This window comes from Platichthys flesus, chromosome 19 (assembly GCF_949316205.1).
Source record: "Platichthys flesus chromosome 19, fPlaFle2.1, whole genome shotgun sequence".
Taxonomy (NCBI): Eukaryota; Metazoa; Chordata; class Actinopteri; order Pleuronectiformes; family Pleuronectidae; genus Platichthys; species Platichthys flesus.
The window spans coordinates 7,461,119-7,482,900 of record NC_084963.1 but is presented as its reverse complement, the minus strand read 5'-3'; the positions used below and the strand labels follow the sequence as shown (position 1 = coordinate 7,482,900).

The following is a 21,782-nucleotide window of genomic DNA, read 5'->3' as shown; positions in this document are numbered from 1 at the left end:
CTCATTTCATCACATCCTCCACATTAGAGCGTTCACTCAGATACCACAGAGTAAACACGTAGTAAAAAGAAACTGCTGGAGATTCATCTGTAAACCTGGAATAAACAGACTGAGTAATTCAGAAAAAAATAATCCCTCCCATTGTCTTTGGAGCCTTTTGAAAAACGACTCCATCCCTTACGATAAAAGAAAAGAATGCATTCTGCTTTGTAATTGTAAATCCACAAAAAAACTCCTGGAGATTTGATCATAGCTCCTTCAGGGTGGGACCTTTTTTTCCTCCCCTCTATGCATTTGTTCATCTTGTGTTTATCTGCGTTCACACGTGTCACTGTGTTTCACTGTGTGCTGTGGAGCGAGGGGCTCTCCTGCTCCGTCTTGTCCCACACAGACTGACACCTCGAGTGAGACCATCAAATTTGCTAAATGTTGTCTTAGGCGGAGCATTCAGAGGCGTTCGGCAGAGCTGCAGCATGAAAGAGCGGCTGCCAAGCGTGGCTGACTGGAATGTAAAAACACAAGTGATGGTCATAACTCTGTCACCACAAGGATTTAGTCTCTCGGTGTCTGTGTGTGTGTGTGTGTGTGTGTGTGTGTGTGGGATCTCTAACAGAATTTGGATTAATTCCATTTAAGCATGGCACTTAGTCCCATTTGTTATGTGAACATGTTGTTTGTGTGAGGAAGGGTTAAAGGGGATTGAACACCAAGCAAATACAAATAAATGAAGAGGTATTTTAAAGCAGCTATTATCTGTATTTATATCAAAACAGTGGGGGCGGTATGTGAAAGTGACTCAACACAAGAGTCTGACCTGACTCTACAGTTTCTCCATGGTTTGTGGAGTTTTAAAGCATCTGTCAGCTCTTTTGTTTTGGCTCCACATGGGTGTGAATGTCCTGAGCAGCGGAGTCCCCAGTTGAACTCCTGGATGGTTGGACAATTTGCTGCATGTTATATATGCTATATATAGAAATTGTCTTTTACCACGTTAGGTTAAAGATAATTATCTATTTCTTTCATTATCCACACAGTACTGACTTCTGGCAAGTAGTGGGTTTGCTCAGTTCCAAGGCTCATCCTCACAAATTAAGTCTTGTGAGTCTCCTACTAAATAAAGATTCAACAGTAATTTAAAACAACTATATCTGTACAATCCATTCGTGTCAGTTAATATAACAGCTTTCTTCATCTCAGTTTTTAGGGCCTTGAAATAGCCACAATTGTTGAACTTTAACATTAACAAGCTCACCAAAGCTGAATCACTTTACTTGACATCAGGAAGCAGGTCTAGTGACTGTGGCTCCTTCATTCATATCCACTTTAATGAAATCTTTTTGGACTTTCTGAAATACTGCTGTGAGCAGGTCAAAGACTTGAGGTTGGAAGCAAACAAAACCTTTCACTGCTGAGATGCTCCGTCTCGTGTGGAGGTGCCGGCATCACTCCTCTCAGAAAAAAACAGAGATTTGAAAACAACAGCATCTGCACTGTAAGTGAACACGTGCGTCAGTGTGTGCTCCCCTCTTTTGAAGCTCTCAGATTATCAGGCTCCGTGAATGCTGGTCGCGGATGCGGTGGCGGTACTTGTGGCCCGGTGGCCGAGCGTTAAACCCAAGCAGCGACCTGCATGTCGGTTCAAAGCCTCCCCGTGCAGTTTGAGGAGATGAGACATGAAAGCAGCACTCAGCAACATGAGCAGGCTGAGAGATCACAGAGGGAAGTGGCCGGAGAGGATCAGCAACACAAACAAATCAAACAACTGCATTTTTTTTTCATTTTAAAAATCAAGTGCACCCACATGTTCATGGGACTTAATGGAGGGGATGCAGCCGGGGTCTCATAGAAGAGATAGTAAGATAAGTAATGCATTGATAATGTAATCCAGAAAATGGAGATTTTATGTGAATGTCAAACAGCTTTGGAAGTTATGTTTTCCATCGTTTGTTATTTTGTCAGCAGGATTACACAAAAACTACACAATAGATTTTCACAAAACTTGGTGTAAGGATGAGACCTGAGCCAAGAGAGAACTTATATAAATTTGGTGCAGATCTGGAAAAGGGGTCAATTTATTTTTATCTCTTTCTTTAAATGTAGGATGTGTAACTTCGGGTCGTAGAAGTCACTTAATCAAAACAATAACAAGAGGCCATGTTTGAACATCATTGAAAACATTTTGGATAATGTAAGAACACAAGTCAAAATATTTAACATAGCTATGCAAATTTTTAGATGAAGAATTGTTACATATTATCTTATTAGTTACAATGCACTATAGGGTTTTTTCTTGTTACTTTTTTACTTATTTCCCGAGGAATAATTGATGGTAAGTGATGATAATTTTATGTCTCTTGAACTTCCTCCTCAGTTTCAAACACTAATGACCCGACGAACAACAAAAAACACGTCTTCCACCTATGACTGTTATTGGCCGTCACCACTTCAAACATTCATTTTATTATGTCGAACATGACACTGAACAATGGGATCTTGACAGTCGTGTGTGTATGAACGAGCGCGGGTGTTTGAGTATTTTAGCGCGGCGGCGCTCCCAGGCGGGCTGTAGCTTTGTGAAAGCCCTGTATTGTATTTCTTTCCTGTGCCAGAGACCGTTTCCTGTGGCGGTGCCGTGTCAAACAACGATGACCCTCTGCTTCCTGCAAGTCGCATGGAGACAGGTCTGCCACGAGCCCTAGGGCCTCACCGCCAGCCACCGAGCGACCTCCGAGCCCCCCACTCCGTCTGGGCTTTCAAGTCCTTCTCCCACCTTGCCCTCTCTGGGTCTCACTTCTACCTCCATTTCCCCTAACTCCCCAGTAACTGCTACTTCTTCTCCTCTTTCACCCATCTCCCCTCTTCTACCTCCTGCACTGTTTTCTTATTTGCCACCTCCTTTCACTCCCTTTCCTCCTCCATGTGTCCCTCGGTCCACACCTCCTTCTTCTCTCTTCACATCCCTTCCTCCCTCCTCCCTTTGTCCCGGTGTCCAGGTCAGGTCAGACGTTTCCTGTGCAAGCCGCAGGTCCAGACCACACCTTGAGAGGGGATTTCTGCAACTACTGTCAGTGACGCACTGTAGAAACCCAGAGACAGGCACACTCCTGTCTGTCTATAAACACGCAGCTACTGTACATAATGAAAATATATGGTTGTTTTTGGCAACGAGCTGTGACTGGGCACTGCTGAAGTCTGATGTTGAAAAATAAACGTGTGGGAAAGAGCTGAAAACATGTCGTCATGAAGCACAGTTGGCAAGCACCATATCAGAAACTCCATCTAAAATAAGCAAAAACCAGAAAGGGTTCAAGTGTATTTTTACATCTTCTGAGTGAAATCACAGTGACCGTCAGCTGAGAGCTGTTGACCTCCATTTAAAGGTCGAGTCCCTGTGTTTTCATGCACTGAAATGAGACACTTGCACCGATGCAAACACCCCGAGGGCCACATCTCAGCTTTTGAGTATGAGAAAGCTGTCAAATCTTATTGGTCCCCATAGGAATCATCACATGGCGGGGGTTAAGGACTCGAACTCCCTGACGTCTGTGGTAGAGCGATGCAAATCACCAATGAGCACAGAGTTGATATGATGCCGAAACAAAGCTTTTATGTGAACTTGTTTGTAGCAGAATTTCCTACAGGACATTATAGTTCATCTCTGATTGTGGAGATGAAACAATGTGTGTGTGTGTGTGTGTGTGTGTGTGTGAGAGAGTATTGGCACGGTCTCATATACAAGCGAGCGTGTCTGTGAATTGGCTTCTCGTCTCCTTCCATTCAAGGTCACGAGCAGACGTGCGCATGCACACGTGCGCTGGCAGCAATAACGTATTTTCGCTGTGCATCTCCGAAATGACTCCCGTAGCCTCCTTCCAGCCCAGGTCAGAGGCAGGAAGCGAGCTGGGAGAAAAGGAGGAAGCAGAAGCAGCTCTCTCTGGCTGCAGGTAGTGACCCCGAGCCTCGACCTTCAACCTCACCCTCCATCAGTCTGACAACACACACTACTGACAAAACACAGATGTGCAAACAAGGTGGTGCTGCCTGCAATTTGCCAATAGCAGAGAAAGTGTGTCTGGTACCATTAAGCTGTAATGAAATGTTTGAAGCTTTTAACCCTGTCTTAATGACAACATCTTAAAAAAAATAAATAAGAGGCATAAAATCCAGTAATATAATTTATCTCTTTTATTAGTTGACAACAATAACAGCATGTTGCATTTGTTCACTCATTACATTTACATTTGTGGTCAGGAAGGCTGAATGGATTCATGGACTTTTCTCACACAATCATCCATCCATCCTTCCTTCATTGAACTGTGAGGATGCTGGAGGTTCAGTAGCGCTGCTGGAGACACTGTTAGGACATGAGCTCTGTCCAAAATCCACTTTCAGACCTAACCAACATAAACGTGCCAGTAACACGGATGTATCAGTGGTCACATGTAGTCCAGTGGAGTTTGGACAGAGCCCATGGCTTTGGAAGGTGACTGATGTTTCTGGTGCTGCCTCACCAGCTCCAGAAGAATAACCTGCTGCCATGTTTGGAAGGTTCCAGTTTGCCCTCGATGACTGGGTTGGGCTCGGGACGTGGTCTGGAGTGGTAAGGGTTCTCAGGGACGGCCCGCGGGGTCGACACTTTGGTCACCTACGAAGAAAGTACAGAGTTCACACAGGACGTTAGTGTGAACATCCTCAGCTTTAGTGATGCAATGTTTTTTTAAAACACAACACAACTAGTGCATTGTGTCAAGCTGGAGTGTGACCTTTGATGATGTCATCAGTGAAAGGATCCAAGGGTTGGGTCTCAACTCAAAATTAAACACAGTTAACTTCCACTTTATTACGTCACTATTTCCTGGTGTCTTCAAAATTGTCACAGAGCAGATAAGCCTGAGAAACTCAAGCCAGTGAATTTTGACGGCCAATCTGAACATTATTCACAGAAAATTGGATTTCTGTTGTTTCCCTTCTCACGTGATTTGATTCCATGAACAATGACTCTGCATGGAAAGTGCTAAATGACCAGAAGGTTGATTAGAGCTATTCACAGATTCGTGAATAGAAAGTAATAAAAAAAAGAAAAATGCCAAAAAACGACCATAAGGATCAGTTCTCGATCTTGCTCTGATTGTTGCCTAATTAATGCCTGCGAGTCATGTACAAAGCCCTAAAAATGGCCATTGAATGAATAGGAAAAAACAATGAAAGGAAAGGCAGTAATACATGATTTCCCTGCTCCAAACTGAATCCGAGTGAGACCACCAAGCAGATGCAATCAGAGGCTCTTGCATAGCCCACGACTGGCAAGATCAGAACCCCTCGAATCAGCCGTGCAGTCCTTCACAATCCTCACCTTAGACAGGTCTCCCAGATCAGGTCTCTCCCAGCCCAGCTTGTCGAGGACGCAGCTGTCGAAGCTCTGCTGCTGCTTGCGGCAGTGACGCAGCTCCGCCAAGTTCGAATAATCCAGACAGGTCCAGTATTCCGTGAATGACTCTGCACAGTTGCCCTTGATTTGCCTACAGGAAACATTATAAACAGATTTAAGTCAAAATCGAATATGAGCAGAAACTCTGACTCGAAAATATCAATATATCTTTAAAAAAAAGGGTGATTCGAGGGATTGACATGCAAAAGAAGATATAGTTAATGATCTAAAAGGTAAAAAGCTTAATGACAAAAATCAAACCTTTAGACTTCAAGATTGTGTCTTCAAACCAAATCTGTAACTTTTATTTGAGTGTGGTTTATGAATGTGTCCACTAGTCAAATAAATTCGGATTGCATCGTGAAGGTTTGAATAACAACAACAGTGGTACCTGGTTTTGTGTGAATGAAGTGCACCTCGAGGTGTCTGGCAGTCACCACAAGCACCAAATTACCAAACCAGGTCCCAGGTGCAATTACAGCTTTTACCCCCTAAAACCCTTCCTCATTATAACAATTACTGCTTCAGGTTCTTTCACAACAACTCTGACTTTATGTCTGGAGTTAGAATGTCTCTCTTTTTGTTTCTTCTTAGGGCTTTTGAAGTCATGCGTTTTATTGTGTTTAGTTTTTTCTGGGAATGAAACAAAACAAATTGTTTGAGACATAAAAACACCTTAGTTACCATGAGGAGAATCGGTATAAACAGAGCTTTGTTTAAAACTTTCAGTAAACACAGACGTAGTAGTTAAGAGTGAAAAAACCCAGACCACTTCCTCAAATAGCCCCAAGTGGCTCCTTTAAAGACACGACAGGCTCTCTGCTTAACTTATACAGGCTATGAAATTAGCATTCATTTTAACATACTGGTTATTTATAAAGAAATCAGCACAGAAACTGCAAATGAAAAACTTGCCTCAAAATACATTTATTAAGAATTGAAGGTTAAGGCTGACTCATCTAATATCCATAAGAATTGCTAGAAAAACCCCCAGTTAATTCTGTTAAATTACTGTTAAATCTGAATCAAAGCAAAATAAAATGAACTATGATAATAACAATAAAAAGACCTTTGCTGGAATAACCACTGACTCGATAAAATAATCCAGATGACCCAAAAACACAACCAGCTGTGGAATTAGATCCGTAACAAAGTACACTTACATAATCAAAAACAACTTCTCAGACATTTGGCAACAGCTAAGGAAAGTTTGACCAAAAACCTGCTGCGTGTATTTTTACTTTCTGTAAGATAAAGTTCTGCAGAGAGCACTACCTCACTGTGTGGGGGGTGGTTCTGATGTTCATGGGAGAAGCATGTCTTTACCTTATTTTACTTTGCACTTTACTCTGAGTGCATTTGAGTTCTCTTCATGCATTCACATTAAAAAAATAATTTGAGTCATCTGCAAATTAATCAATCATCTTTCCTTCCTTTGAGAGACACTTTGGAATATCAAGTACTTATGCCCAATTTTACCTTAAATTCCTAAAGATGAGACACATAGACAGGAAGTTGGTCGACATCTTGTACAGTCAACCACTCTCACCACTCAAGACTCAGTTTTCTCAGTAGAAGCAGATGATATTGAAAGCTTATTCGCAGGATAAGTTGCAGAACATGAACAACAGTAATCCAACACCAATATTCCGGACCTCAAAGTACATTTTCTGCCCAAGTGTCCATCATGTGAAAAATGCAAAAACTCTAGACCACAAATCTCCTGACAACGGTATAACATGGACTCTCTAGCTGGCAGCAGAGTTCAGCCACATCTTAAAATCGCTCTCTGACCACAAGCACAATGCTGAGTTTTGCAGATGAAATCAGTGTGGCTGCCTTCGAGAAATATTCTGCATGATACATTTCTCACTGCTGCCTACTTACACAGTTCTCGTCTCTTCACAGTTCCACACACATCTGATTCATCAGCTATTTGTGACACAATAGGAAAAACGAACAATGTATAAAACCTGCTTAGAAGAGTGCTATTGTGTCTCTGTCTGTGTGTTACCTGAAGAAGTTGAGGGCACACTCGTTGACTTTCCTGCCTTCTTCCAGACACTTCTTGGGATCCTTCTCCTCCCAGCGACAGAGCATGAACTCCTTGTTGGGTTTGTCACACTGGGAGCCATAATGGTGAGCAGCAGCCTTCAGAACTGCAGATGACACATTGATCTGATTGACAACAAAAACATAAAAAAACATTAGAAACACTGAAAGTGGATGTAAATCAATAACTTAATAGTAAATTGGATGGGACATGGAGCTAAATAATTCTGCGCTCCTGCAGAATTCTGTGAAATATTCACCATCTTTTGGAAAATGTGATTTATCCTGCAGAAAACTTGTGAATGTTTGGATTGTTAATAGTAAATGGACTCTGCCGTCCTTTAATTTGTCACCCTACAGTTTGCATAAATACATCAAAACAAACTTTTTACTTTCCAAATAGTGTACATGTACCCTTTATTCTGAGAGTGTCACCACTTCTGATTATGCTTTACCTGCAGTACTTTACTAACATACATATTCATACAGTGATGGTGCATCTGTCAGTGTTTTGCTCAAGGACACGGCAACATGTGGACAGTTGTTTTGAGAGGGGTGAACAGAACCTGTAACTAAAATATATCATCTCAAATGTAAAGAATGGAGGTTGGTGTCTGATATTCTGGAGGTGTGAGCTTCACGGGTACAGGGCATGTAGTAAACATTGATGGCAAGGTGAATACAATGTGTTATCAGAATGTATAGATGTAAGCTTTCAGTTAATAATGAAGTGAACTTTCTAATGTCACAGACTCTAAAGCCAATTTCATACTAATCTTTGTCTACAGGGGGAAAGACCTTGGGCAACAGGACAACAGAGAATACAACAACAGTGGGGAGAAGTAACTGCCATCACAATATCTCAATGTCTTTAGTTTATATCTCTTATTTCAAAGGCAACTACCCCCAGCACAGATTTCGTTTGACGGATCATTGGTTGAAATCAGGAGGATTTGACCTGCCTTCCAAGGACAAGTTCAATGTGTCAAACAACACTGCTGCTGCGGACACAACCCACCACAGGTTTGATCTGGGTCCCTGTAGAGTCACCATGAACTCAGGGGTGAAATAAAGAGGTCATGTGAACTATACAACCCTGTAGAGACAAAGTTCATGATGCACTAACACCGCATTGAAAACACATTTAGATTTCCTTTGCATTGTTAATGTCGCCGTGATGACTTTCACAGAGATGCCAGAATATCGTACAGCACCAGGTGCATTCACAAATACTCTGTAAATCACTTTAAATCATCTGACTACTTCAAAGTTTGCAGCCACTGAGGGTCTCTTTAACCCAAGTGGCAGCTAGCGTTAGCAGCTAGTTAGCTAGCATGCCTTTAGCTGTCTTCACTAGTTTCCATTCAGGCTCAACAACAACGGCAACTCACCTCGTCCACACTCAGCTCCTGCGCTGTGGGGACCTCCGGCGTCGGTGGCATGGCTGCAGAGTACAAATCACAGACGAATCAAACCGATGAGGAACAGTCAAGGTCCTCGTCTGGCGACGAGGCCGCGCAGAGGAAGGTCAGTCCGGTTTACCAGGGCTGTCGCTGCTAGGAGCCGGGAGGCGCGCTCTGATGACATCACAGAGGCTGCGACGACAGCCGCCCGCCTCCGACACTGTGAAGGAGAAGAATTTAGATGAGTTTGATTTGTTGTGTTGTTTTGTTTTGTTGTGTTTTGTTTTATTGCTTTTCGTTTGATTATTCAGGACAATTTACACTTTGTGTATTTTAACAAACTCCTCCGAGAGATTTTACCAGAGCAACTTCAAATCAGGTGAGTGTCTCCATGGAGATCCACAACAACATGTTGATCACCACTGTTGTTGTATCTCGCACATACATGTTCCAATTGACACCAAACTGGACATGTATGACAAGAGTCCTGACCTAATGACACCTATACTGAAATCATGACATAAAAATCACAGCGCCCCCTGATGGCAACGGAAAATGTCTTGTTTTTTGTGCGTCGTACACTTAGATGTGCTTCTCCTCGTCTATTGATCGCAACTATGTCAAACTTTGTCAGAAGAGTTCCAAGACATTGATGTTGAAGTCTTGGAAACTTTGAGTTAGCGACATGTGTCATTTCATTGCAAACCAAAAACCCTCTTTGATCGATATGCTAGACCAAACAGGAAGTCAGCCATTTTTTATTATGTGGCCATTTTTGAACATTCACAAATGTATTTTGTCAAACTTCTTCTAGAGCTTTCATCAGATCAACTTTATATTCAGTGAGTGTCATCGCAACTCCATGGAATTTAAAAGTTGTCTGAGTTCTGATTCCCGCGCACTTGAAAATGTGTCCGCTGTTGGTCATTCATCTATCTATGTGCCATTATGGTCTTTTCCTTGATTTACTGCACTGTTGAGTTCAGTTGTTCAGGTGATTACTCTGCATATGTTCAGCTGAAACAAGAATACTTGTTTTATAAAGAAGTCCACATCATAGGATTCATTAAGCAAATGATTCCTTGTTATCAGTTTGCTTTAATATCACAGTGTCAGTGGTCAAAGCCTACTTTGATGTCTTGAACTTTTGCAAAGGTGAACGATTTATACGATTTGAAGAGAAACAAGACAGTGTTTTTGACCTGAACAGATCTACTGGTCTGTGTGTAGTGATATCACCTCCTTCTGCCAAAAGGAGGTGAGCCTCGTTTTACAATTTTTATTCGATTTGCATAACATTTTCACCTTGTGTTATAGACTTGATGGTGTGGACCGTATTGCGTGAATCTGTAATTGCTGCTTTGTTTTACTTTATGCGTAACAGTTTCACGAGGAGCTTCCAGGATTTTCACAAGCTGTTTTCGAGAGGCGCTGGATTAATAATGGAGGTCACAGGAAGCAGCTACAAAGGACCAATCAAAAATGGCAGGTAAATACACACAACTGTTTATTAAACATAATAACACAAACTAATGAACCACCCATCAATCAATCAATCAATCAATCAATCAAATTTTGTATCAACCATATTCACAAATCACAATTTGTCTGACAGGGCTTAACAAGGTGCAACATCCTCTGTTCTTAACCCTCAGCAAAAGTAAAAGTACCAAAAGAATATAAATTAACAGAGGAAACCAACATGAATTGAGGAGTTATGGTCAGTAATGGTGGAATATTTGAGTAGGCATATCGTAAGCCTTCTTGTTGTAATCATAGTCCACTATCAGCTGCCACTACAAACAGATGCCACCACACACTGGTTTTGTAGCTAGCTAAAAGTTGACCGCACACTGGTGACCTGTTCTTCTGTCCATCAGGATGGAAGGAGAAGGAGAATACCTCTTCCCGACAGGGACCAGGTATGAGGGAAGGACGAATGATGGAGTGTTCCAGGGTGAAGGAGTGCTGTACTTTCCAAATGGAAGCAAATATGAGGCCACTTGGGAGAACGGCAAAGCTATACAGGTGTGTATATGTGTGTGTGTGTGTGTGTCAGAGAATCTGCATCCACACGCATGACTGACTGTGTGTTTCACATTGGTTATAGTCGACATCACATCTGGTCCCTTTTAGCAATCACTCAGCGCTATTGTCGCAGTTATTAGGTTTCTTTCCCTTCTTCCTGTGTGAAGCTGAAGTCTCTCCCTGCAATCTTTCACGGCCTTTTGCCACAACAGCGATCACTCCAATTATTATCATCAATGCTGTTGCGGTTCACGTGAAATGATAGCAGGCCTGCACCATGACTAACCTCGGACCAAACTACCCCTGCACCTGCATTCATGCCAGCCTGGCAGAACCTATACTTCCATTTAAAGCCGAGACCTGAAGCCTTCAATAAACGCAGACATTCAAACTGTAATCATACCCGGTAGCTCATAGCTCATTCTGGAACATGCCCTGCTTCCTGCTGTCAATGCTTCTCAGCCTTGAGGTTGGACATCCTGGACATACTGTTTGTTTTTACATATTTGCAATAGGATATAACATATTTCTGCTGTTAAAAATATAATTTCTGCCTCATCCTTTTAAAATACTGAAGACTAAAATGTAGACTCTATCTCTTCTATAACAATTAATAGGCATTGTAAAGGATCATGAGACAAAAGTTTGAGATTAATGCATGTGATCTCAAATTAATCTCTTTTTTATTTATTTTAACACGCTCTTACAAATCCACCTCAAATCAGAATCTGCTAATTTGTTGACTGGAAAGTAAATTGTTGAAAAAGGAGTTAAAATGTGGTTGGTACGTGCTCAATACCCACAATTACTGAGCAGTTTATTATGTTTATTTATAAAAGTCAGTTTTCCTTTTCACACAAGTTGTGTCAGTTAACCCAAAATACCCAAAGACATATTTTTCTACTTCCCCCTCATGGTACATGTCGAGGACAGTTTTGGTTGTGATCTGCTGAGGTTTTTTAGATCTCCATCTCTAAGATTTCTGCCTCAACCCAAAGACAATGGAGGAAACTCTCTTGTGGTTCTTAAAGTGCTGAAAAGGGGACATTCAAAAACAGCAGCTTATCTTTCCAGAGACCATGTCTCATGTACACAGGATAACCTTCAGCCCTCACTTTCAACAGTTTTTACTTTCTGCCAAAAAAGTAACCCCAACCTGAACTGCAAACAAAGAGTTCTGTGTATTATCTTGAGTAGCAGGGACATTGTTTCTGCTGTTGAGGTTTTGAGTCCATTGAACTGTTGTGGTTGAAGATGAAGATATCATCAAATGTTGGCACACAACACTGAAGCTGCATGACCAGACAACTTGAACTTCAGTTTTTCTTTTCATGTGTGAATTGAAAGTTTAAAGTCTCTGCTGAATGAATGATGTGGTTTTCATTGTGCTTCGCCTCAAGGGATCTTTTACCTTTGCCGATGGTCTGCAGTTTGAGGAGCAGGACTGGGATTACTGCGATGGTCACGACAGACGCTTCTACTCTGAGAGATGTAATGGACTAAGACCTGCAGGTTGGAATCTATATTTAGTCAGATGTTGACATCCTCAGAAACACACTCACATTAGAGCCTGACCGAATTGTGGGGGCTGATTCTGATATTAGGAAGTAAAACATTTGATCTTTAAATTGGCAGATATATTTAAAAAAATGTCGTTGATTCTTAAGATGTCGTGATGGAACCCTTGTGACAAAGAAATATAATTTAGAACCAAAACCATTAGAGAAGATTAAGATTTGTAAAGAAAGGATTAACCACTGAGCCATTATGCCAACAATTGCATCCATGACCAAACATCTGCTCTGTCCATACAGGAGAATCTCAGCTCACTGATCTGCATCCTCCGCGTGTGATCCCGGATCTGGGCTACGACTGTGGGGATGGTTTCTACGATCCCACCACGAGAGTCGTCACTTCCTACACAGGCAGATTCCTCAGGAACGCAGGTGAGACGGAGACTCTACCTGTAGACTAAAGACCACGACACATTTATCTGACATATTCACAACATCTCTATCATAGTTCGAATATTACCTCCATTTCTTTCTCCATGTTTACATTTCTTCAGTTCAGTCGTGTTTTTTTTACACACACTTGTTTGCCAATTTGGCTCAACAGTATCTGCGTGTTGAGTAACATCCAGGCATCTCAGTCTGCCCCGCCAAGGTAAATTTAGAATGTTTGAAGTCAAGAGCAAACACAAATTGACTTTCCAAATTAAGCCCACTCTGTTTTCTACCAGAAAGAAAGTCAACAAACGTCAGCGATAGAATTGCTGCATGTGAAATGTATTTATAGTGAAATTTAATTAAGCATCGCCACTGGTTTCCATGAATGATCCTAAGTAGGGATGACATCAATTCGTGATCACATTGTTGTGGATTTAACTAATATTTCAAATGTTGCAGCACACGCACGCTTTTGGCTTCAGAGTTATAAAGGACATGAAACTGTACCTACATGGTGGAGCTAATGGTTTGTCGGAGCGCTCCTTATTCAAGGAAGGAAATGTCCACTAAGGCCGACATCTCAGGAAGATCCACGGAGTTAAAAGCCGTGCTGTCAGCCAAATTAGTACTGAGGGAGTCTTTGTTGCTGCCTTGTCTCACTGTACAAAATGGTAGCTCATGAGTCAACTTTTCAAAAAGTCCACTTTTCTCCAAATAGGCCACTGAAGCCACTTTCTAACACGGTGAGGCTCTTGAATTGAATTTGTTTCAGGCGGGACCCTCTGTCTTTGCCTATATTCCAATAACTGCTTGTGTGACAGCATACAGCGTGGCCACATGGGAAGGATTTGATAACAGTGAACCTATGGAGTGACTTTTTTAAATGGATTATCCCTGAATTCTCCGATGGAAGATTACTGCTACAAGCCATCTGATAAGAATGCTTCTTATAGAGGCTATTTCAGTCATTCAAAAAGTTTTCTTTTTTTTTTCCTTTTTGTTATTTGTCAAAAGTGGAAAATTCAAGACACATTTTTCCGCTGAACATGTGCCCAGTTCTGGAACCCCTGATGTGAACTGAATGCAGTTTGTCAGCTGTCCAGATAGAAATTCCCAATTCCTGACATCCTCTGTTCGTCATGTCTCCCCGCCGTGGTTTTACATAACGTCGGGAAGTAGGTCAGAGCCGCTAGCGGGGCTGTGGACTTGAATGTGCTGAATAATAACTTAAACTATGCACATGAATGTTTTTGTAAAGCCTGGCGTCTTGCTCTTAGGTGCAGACACGCAGGAAACAAGTGTGTCTCAAGTGTTTTAAAAAATAGGGTGAAGTCCAGCTTCCATTTCTGGATTTTCATCTGAAGTTCCCCGAATCTATTTTATTTTCTACGTGAACCGATTTGATTGCTTCCTACTTTACAAATGCAGACACGTGTCAAGTCATGATCCCTGGACAGAGCGAGAGAGCTATGACTCACCAGCTCCCCGAGGTAGATATGTAATTTTGGGCAGAGTATTTGTATTCAGATGAACTACTTGCAACATAATACAGATTAGTTCCACAAGCACACAAATCTCATTTACATATGTGAAGAGACAGGGGGAAACAGAGGAGAGGATCCACATCCTCGCCAGATGTCATCGGCATGCGTAAGAAGAAAAAAATATGTTTTGCGATTCTTTTCCTTGATGCGGGTTGTTCATCATCATTACAGTCCTGGTATTGATCAGTGGAATGATGGGGAGAGAGACGGGGAGGAGGAGAACAAAAGAGAATAATTCTTTTAGGAAGTTGAGATGAAAAAGAAGAGGAACTGCACTCTCCGACACTGCTCCGACTCTGTTTTGATTTAGATAAATATGGAGTCAAACAGGAACCGTTTAATCGATTGTTATTTTCCGTAGTATTTATGTGCATGTGTGTGGAGAGATGTCTGAGTGAATCAAGTCAAGTAAGAGCTCAACCAATAAGGCTTTCGAGGGGATAAATGCCAACACAGACATTATGCATATATGTGGTTATCAAACCTTTATGACAAAGAAATGTAATTGAGGTTTGATACTTCACAGTTTAATCATAAACTTTATCATAAATAGCTGTGAAATAAAAGAAAAAAACAAGTACAACCAATATAAAACTTGAAGTCAGGAAAAAATATTTTCAAGTAAGATAAAACCATTAATGCATATCTTTTATGCATTGTTTTATCAGGAAAATAATTCTTTTTACATCGGTCGTATATCTATAAACACACTGATACAGCTGAAAGGCTCATATCAACCAATTTTTTGGATGAGACAACCGATAAATCAGTCAGGCTCTATTTATATTGCATCAAATCATAACAGAAGTTATCTCAGGACACTTTATGAAGTTCTTTTTTATTGGGCTTTTTATACCTTTGTTTGTCAGAAAGAAAATGAGAAACCAGGAATTGTCTGGATCCTGTCACGTTGCGACCACCTGCAGGCGTCTTTCACATATCTGCATATGTGGCATGTATATATATCATATTCTTATCTTGCCATATATCCTTGAGAATAATGCTCCTGTATCCTGTTTGGATTTATTTTCCACCTCAGGAAAAGTGAAGTCACATTTGTCAGAGTGGGTGTGAGGACTTTTCTAAGTTTATTGCCTAATGGCTTCCGCCTCTAGACGAGGACTTTGAGGATGATGGGACACAGGGAAGACCCACCCTCCCAATGGGGAAGCTTGCTGCGGCTAGGAAAGCGGAAGGGGCTCAGCATGTGCTGGCTACGACTGGTGGATGTAGGACAAAAAAATGCTAAAATTCCGATATGGAAATGTTTTAAATTGCAGAGGATTCAGGCTTTACCACCCGGAACTAAATCTCGTTGCTTGGAAATAACAGGCTAAACTTTATTTACCACTCTCCGTAGTAACCGTTGCTAACTTGGACAAACAGGCCGTCTTGGAAAAGTGCCAAGTGGAGAAACAATAGGATCTGTTGCTAATATCCCCCAAGAGGGGCAGAGTATTTTTGGAATTGAGCTGATTTCTTGTCGTCAAGGAGCGGCTGATATGTATGGAGGGATCTGTCAAGAGTTCTGGTTCCACGTGTAGAAAACGTAGGTTGATAAAGGAAATGTGGAGAGATGAGAGGGTCAGTTCCGATTATTTAGAGGAATCCTTCAGTGTCTAAAGAGTGTATTACTGAAAATGTAAGATGGACAACATGTCTCCTCTTCCTCCCGCTGAATGCAAGTCTATCTTATCTTATCTTGTCTTATTTTTACAAGAAGGAAATCAATATATCCTGGATGTGGGAGCTGTCATTTTGGGTTTTTGACATCATTTGGAACTAAGTAACTAAATACAACCAAACTTGCTGAAAGAAATTAAGACTTGAACAAACTTCAGTGGTGAAAACTTTCATGCGACTTGTATTTTAACTTTTTAGTTAGGTCCAAGTCCCATCTACTAACATGGAGATAGTGGGGTATATGATCTTTACTCCAGTCAGCCACCAGGAGGCGAGCAAGATGATCTGGCTTCACTTTCGGCAGCTGTCATGTCGTCCATTTCCATCCACATCTGTGACTGAAACACTTACTCTCAAAATGGACCAACAGGAAAAAAGATCCTATTTCTACATTACCTTGTGTATTCCCTTCACATTTTTAGCTCAATAGTTCAGTTTATCATATCAGGGTGGGTAAGTTTAGTCCATTTATTCTAAAGTTTAGTGGTTTGTCCACCGCACCCGAAAAACTGCTCTCCAAGTACACGTCGCTTTGGATAAACAGTTCTAATGGAATGGCATGCACAGCACTCCAGACAGAAATGTTACAGTAACAGACTTAGACCGATTCTGATTGTAAGTGGTGCACTCAGCTAATTCTGCAAAAACATCCACAAATTTGAGGAAACATTTACATGGGTTGGAGGAGCTGTTAATGGGCGTGACTCCGCGAGGAAAGTGAGCCGTGTGTGTGTGACCAATGGATGATGACAAATGTCTTCCTGAGCTGACACACAAACCCACAGGACTCACGCTGGTCATCGTCGTTTCCTGTCTTCTTCTTTTGGGGAGAAAATTCCACTGACGCCTCTCAAATTAGCTTTTTGATTAAATTTGCCTTTCATTTCCAGAATCATGCTTTATTTCTACGAGGCCAAGTTTAAATACAGGCTTTCTGTGGAGTCTTAAAGAGTCTAAATACGTTAAAATACCGCACACTTGACTCAATACATTTAGGTAGGTCCTAATTATGTTGACTTAAATTCAGACTCTCTTTGAAATTTGTTTTAGAAGTTTGTGCGCTTCACCTTCTTTTAATTTTTTGGGAAGTGTCAGTAATTCTGGGACTCTGTTATAACTTCTTCTCTGTCGTACTTGACATAGATCTTTAATTTGATTTATTATGGTCTTTGAAAGGTCTTAGAAAGTCTAACCCTAACCCTAAACCTGCAGAAACCAAGTAAATAGTTACTCAGTAGGTTTATATCTCCTGAGAGGCGGAGTCGCGTCACCATGTCGGACTTAAGCAGTTCTAGATTTGATGTGTCTGTGTGTGTGTATGTGTGTGTGTCAGTGGTGAGTGATTGCAGGTGCTGAAAGATGAACATTCATGGATCACAGACTTTGTTTCTGGCCGACGTTCCTCCCACCTGCTCTTTACTTCCACAGTAATTAATCATTAGGATGACAGAGTTTTCTCATCTCTTCAACTCATGTGAAGAGATGACTAATCCATCTCTGTCTCCTCGCTCTGAAAATGATCATCTCGTGCAGCTGATAGTTATTAGGGTGTTCATCCTGACACGTGGATCACCTAATACTCAAGCATCGTGTAAATAAGGGTTTTTAAAACAGAAACACATTCGTCTCAGCATCAGTTGTGGTTTAACCGCTGAATCAAACTGAGTTACGGCTCATAATCAAAGGAAAGCTTGTTAAATTGAGACATTTAAAAACTCAAAGATCGTGTGTGAAATAAACACAAATAGATAATACTTCCATACATTTGAATAGGGTTTAAAGGAGTAGGTTTGAATTATGATTTGATTTTGGGATAGCACTCCAGCGAACATGTGCTTCCACTTACGGCCACCTCACTGTGTCCTAACCCGGCTTAAATACGTCAACAGACAACAACACAATGAAGTGATTACTGTTAAATCTGAAACGCAAATCAAATCCTCCAATGCAAACACGTCTAAAAGGCTTTTCCCCCCCGAACCCCCACAGACGTGTAATTCAACTTCTAATCTGTCGTTGCTGATTGAAGATTGTTGCTGAAGTTGGAGGTGCGATATAAAACATTTGCATTTCTCTGCAAAACAGTAATTAAAGGGCAATGAAGGGGAAAGATGCACAGGCCACATCTGCACAATCAAATCTCCACCAGCGGCTGATTGAGTGTGCTCTGTTACTACAAACAAACACAGACACACAAGGACAGTGATGTATATTCTGTCTTGGCAACAGGCAGCAGCACTCGGCAGCAGCTCCGGCAGGGGCCATGTGTTGCCATGTTGTTTGTAGCACTTTCCTGTTTCTGGAATAACCGCTTCCCTTTGAAAGTCGGCGCAGAAAGAGCTCCGCACTGAAAACATTCCACTGCCAAGGAAAACACCTCCGGTGACCGAGCCGCGGGCCCCTCCCTTTGTCCCCGTCCAGCCGAGGTGTTTCACAGACAGATACGATCAGCCGGGGGGGCCCTGGGGAGGGGAGCATATCCTCACGCTGCCTTTCCTCAAACTCTCGTTTTTCAAACATCCCTGAGACAAAAATTCACCGTAAAATAGGTTTCACGAGTTAGTCCGGCGAGCTGAGACGGGTGGATTAAAAATGTCATAGATCGGTATCTCGACTTCAAAGCTGGAAACCGCTTAAAAAAGCAGCTTTTTGTCGTGTGACGCGGTCGAGACACCGACCCGAGGTCTGCTCTGTCTGCTGTGAATTGGAGACAGATGACTTCTACATGTATGAATGTTTGTTTGGGCTTTCACATTGAGGTGCGTTTGATTCACTGTAGTGTCCCAACTTGGAAACCACAAAACATGTTTAAATTAGCATAAAATGACCATAGTCCTTTAAGTTAAGGTCCTTGTCACTGTCAGAGGAACAGGTCCAGTCTGTCTCGTGATGACATCACAACGTGCAGCTCTTCTGGTTAATACTAAATAAATCAAATACTGCGTCTTTTTCTATTCTTCCATCAAATCCAGTCGAATCTTCATCTCTTATGCACATCAAGAAAGCTTTTGCTTATTAATAAATGTGTGTCTGAATTTGTGTGTGTGTGTCTGTGTGTGTGTCTGTGTCTTACCTCGCCGCCATTAGACTGGAAGGAAACACTTTTCCCTGGGAGTGTATTTTAAGGATTAAAATAAACAGACTTTAACAAGGTGCCATTATCGCTTCCACACACTCTCTCTGTGTGCACACTGCCTGTGCAGGTTGTAGCTGTCGAGACGGACATCAACCAGAAAAACTGCTTTAATAAACAAGTGTGTGTTTGTGCTGCACTTAGTTGTAATTTAAAGGTGATGCTCCAGCCAAAAGAAGAAGGCAAAAAAGACATGGTGTTATTTTATTTATCTCTGTTTAACTGTCTCACTCTGGCCCAGTTAGTTAGCTTTGAATTGCTAAAGCTGTGAAACTAAATCGCGTAAATAACCCACTGTTCTCAGATTGCAGGAAATTATCTTAAGACGTCAGCCACCTGTGCCATGGAATAACCTCCAAGGTGCCAATTACACGCAAGTTAAATCCTGAGATAAACGCTGCTATACAATCTGAAGAGGGCAGAATTACAGCAAATATGAAAATGCCCCGTGCAATCTAATTATCATTAAGGCAGGTTGTGGTTTGTGGCGGAGAGAGGTCAGCCTCGCAAGTGATGTAGTGACGCGTATAATTGCCCGACCTTTATTTCCACCAACTCAAGTGGGCCGCGGTGAATGCTCGGCTGGAAATGTTTGCGTGGCAGCTGCCCCGGGTGTCCGATGCGTTCAATTGACCCCGGCGATCAGAGCAGGTAGAGAGAGAGAGACAGACGGACCGGGGGGGAAGAAAGAGAACGAGGGAAGGAGCAGGAGGCGAATGGGTGTTTAAGGGTTGAAGTGGCTGTTAGTGTCGACGGCCATCGCTGGCAATTATGCACAATCAGCGCTAGAGCCTCAGACCTGCTCCTCCGTACAATGGAGCCCCGCGCGCGCTGCAACCTGGGGGTGAGGCCCGCGAGACGCTCAAGTACATGCAGCTGCACGCCCCCCCCCCCCCCCCCCCCCCCCCCCCCAGAGAAAGCTCACTTCCCCTGCAATTAGCTCCTCATTGCAGTTTTAACAATGTAAAACTGCTTTATTCTCAGCTCCACTGGCAGTCGATTGGGTTTACAAAAAAAAATTGGCTTCATTTTTGGGCGGGGGGGCGGGGGGTATTATTTATTGGTGTCTGAAGTGTCTCTGAGAAGTTATTTGCTTCTAATTGTCTGGGTTTTCTTGATTTGACAAATTTACCCCAAGACTTGAATGGCACTTCACTGCTGCAGCCTAGCACTCACACACACACACACACACTCACACACACTCTCTCACACGTCCACAAAATGACCTGCGGCTTAATTGTGCAGTCCACTGGCAGTGAATGTCGCTCCTCACTGCGCGCCCTCCTTCACACATCAATCTGCGGTTTGTATTTCTGTTTCCTATTTGGACAAAGGTTTAAACGTTTCGGTAAAAAAAACGATTTAGTTTTCATCAAAACTTTGTCTCTAGTGCCACTAGCCAAGATTCTCAATAATTTCCAATGAAATCTTCCCAACAGATGACTCGGAACACGAGTGGATTGTGAGCACTTGTCGGAAAGCTGGAGACGAAGACGTTGGCGATGATCCTGAAAAATCGGCTGCAACCGGACCTGAAGAGACCAGCGAAATAAAATGATTACTTTTTCAACTGTACTGCACGTCAACGTTTCCTTTTACCGTTTATTTAAAAAACTATTTGTGTGTGTGTGTGTGTGTGTGTGTGTGTGTGTGTGTTTCTTTGTGTGTGTGTGTGTGTGTGTGTGAGTGTGAGTGTGTGTGTGTTTTATTGGTGTGTAAAGAGGGAAGACTGAGAACTTAAGATTGAAACAGTATGTCATGTTTTTATAGTTGAATAAAATATACTTTAATTTAAAGTGTGTTGAGATTAGTCGTTTATTATCTATTTGTCACATGTATTTCAACCTATGTATACATAATAGGAACATACAACCATTGTTTCTTTCTAAAGCTGCATTTTATTTCCCTGTCAGTGAACAGGGACAAAAATCTACACTGAAGTAAGTGAAGGGATAGTTTGGATTTCTGATGCGACAATGATCCCTGATATCCGTCACATACATCCTGACAATGTACCTACATCACAGATATTGATCATATTCAAAATATCACCATGGAATCATGATAGTGTGTGAAGATGCCGGCGTATTGAAGATGTCTGTTGTTAATGTGCAGGTAAAATTAAAATGCAGAGTTCTGCATCATAAATTCCCTTAAAATCAAAACTACTCTTTAAAATATAATCACTTTTTTTAGTAGATGATACGTTTTGGTATGAATGTAGCTCATCGTTAACAACTCCACCTTAAGTTATACTTTGAAAATAGCATCAGTAATTAAATACAGTAACGTGTAAGTATTTTAAATCTCTCCCATCATGTAGCTGGCACATTCAAATTACATTATACACATATAAATATGATAATAATAATAATAAAGACAAATTGAAGATACAACCATTTTATACATTATGTATGGAATTTATTTTGTTTTTTGGCATTTGAAATATCCTCATAATCCTTGCACCTGATTCTCTTTGCTTTGTGCCACATGTTGTTCAGGGAAATCATCCAAAGTGAATTATTGTTCCACTAATTCTTGCTCAGTAATGACCCACAAAAG

At 41.6% G+C, this 21,782-nt stretch overlaps 2 protein-coding genes across 2 annotated transcripts; one reads left to right on the top strand and one right to left on the bottom strand.

Annotated features, from left to right (window-relative positions):
* Positions 1–4,170: 4,170 nt before the first annotated feature.
* ndufa8 (NADH:ubiquinone oxidoreductase subunit A8) lies at positions 4,171–9,056 on the bottom strand. The gene is made up of 4 exons (XM_062413183.1): positions 8,872–9,056; positions 7,443–7,606; positions 5,354–5,519; positions 4,171–4,645 (listed from the first exon to the last, which is right to left on the bottom strand). The coding sequence occupies exons 1-4, from the start codon at positions 8,920–8,922 to the stop codon at positions 4,508–4,510; spliced, it is 519 nt and encodes a 172-aa protein (XP_062269167.1). The 5' UTR covers positions 8,923–9,056; the 3' UTR covers positions 4,171–4,507.
* Positions 9,057–9,096: 40 nt separating this feature from the next.
* On the top strand, positions 9,097–21,016 carry morn5 (MORN repeat containing 5). Its single transcript, XM_062413182.1, has 6 exons — positions 9,097–9,262; positions 10,268–10,372; positions 10,764–10,911; positions 12,312–12,423; positions 12,726–12,857; positions 20,660–21,016. The coding sequence occupies exons 2-6, from the start codon at positions 10,326–10,328 to the stop codon at positions 20,776–20,778; spliced, it is 558 nt and encodes a 185-aa protein (XP_062269166.1). The 5' UTR covers positions 9,097–9,262; positions 10,268–10,325; the 3' UTR covers positions 20,779–21,016.
* Positions 21,017–21,782: the final 766 nt, after the last annotated feature.

Coding starts and splice junctions, on each gene's coding strand:
- morn5 (XM_062413182.1), top strand. CDS start 10,326: ATGGAGGTCACAGGAAGCAGCTACAAAGGACCAATCAAAAATGGCAG. Junction 10,373..10,763: donor GGACCAATCAAAAATGGCAG/GTAAATACACAC, acceptor TCTGTCCATCAG/GATGGAAGGAGAAGGAGAAT. Junction 10,912..12,311: donor AGAACGGCAAAGCTATACAG/GTGTGTATATGT, acceptor CTTCGCCTCAAG/GGATCTTTTACCTTTGCCGA.
- ndufa8 (XM_062413183.1), bottom strand. CDS start 8,922: ATGCCACCGACGCCGGAGGTCCCCACAGCGCAGGAGCTGAGTGTGGAC. Junction 5,520..7,442: donor TGTGCCCTCAACTTCTTCAG/GTAACACACAGA, acceptor TGTTTCCTGTAG/GCAAATCAAGGGCAACTGTG. Junction 4,646..5,353: donor ATCTGGGAGACCTGTCTAAG/GTGAGGATTGTG, acceptor CTTTCTTCGTAG/GTGACCAAAGTGTCGACCCC.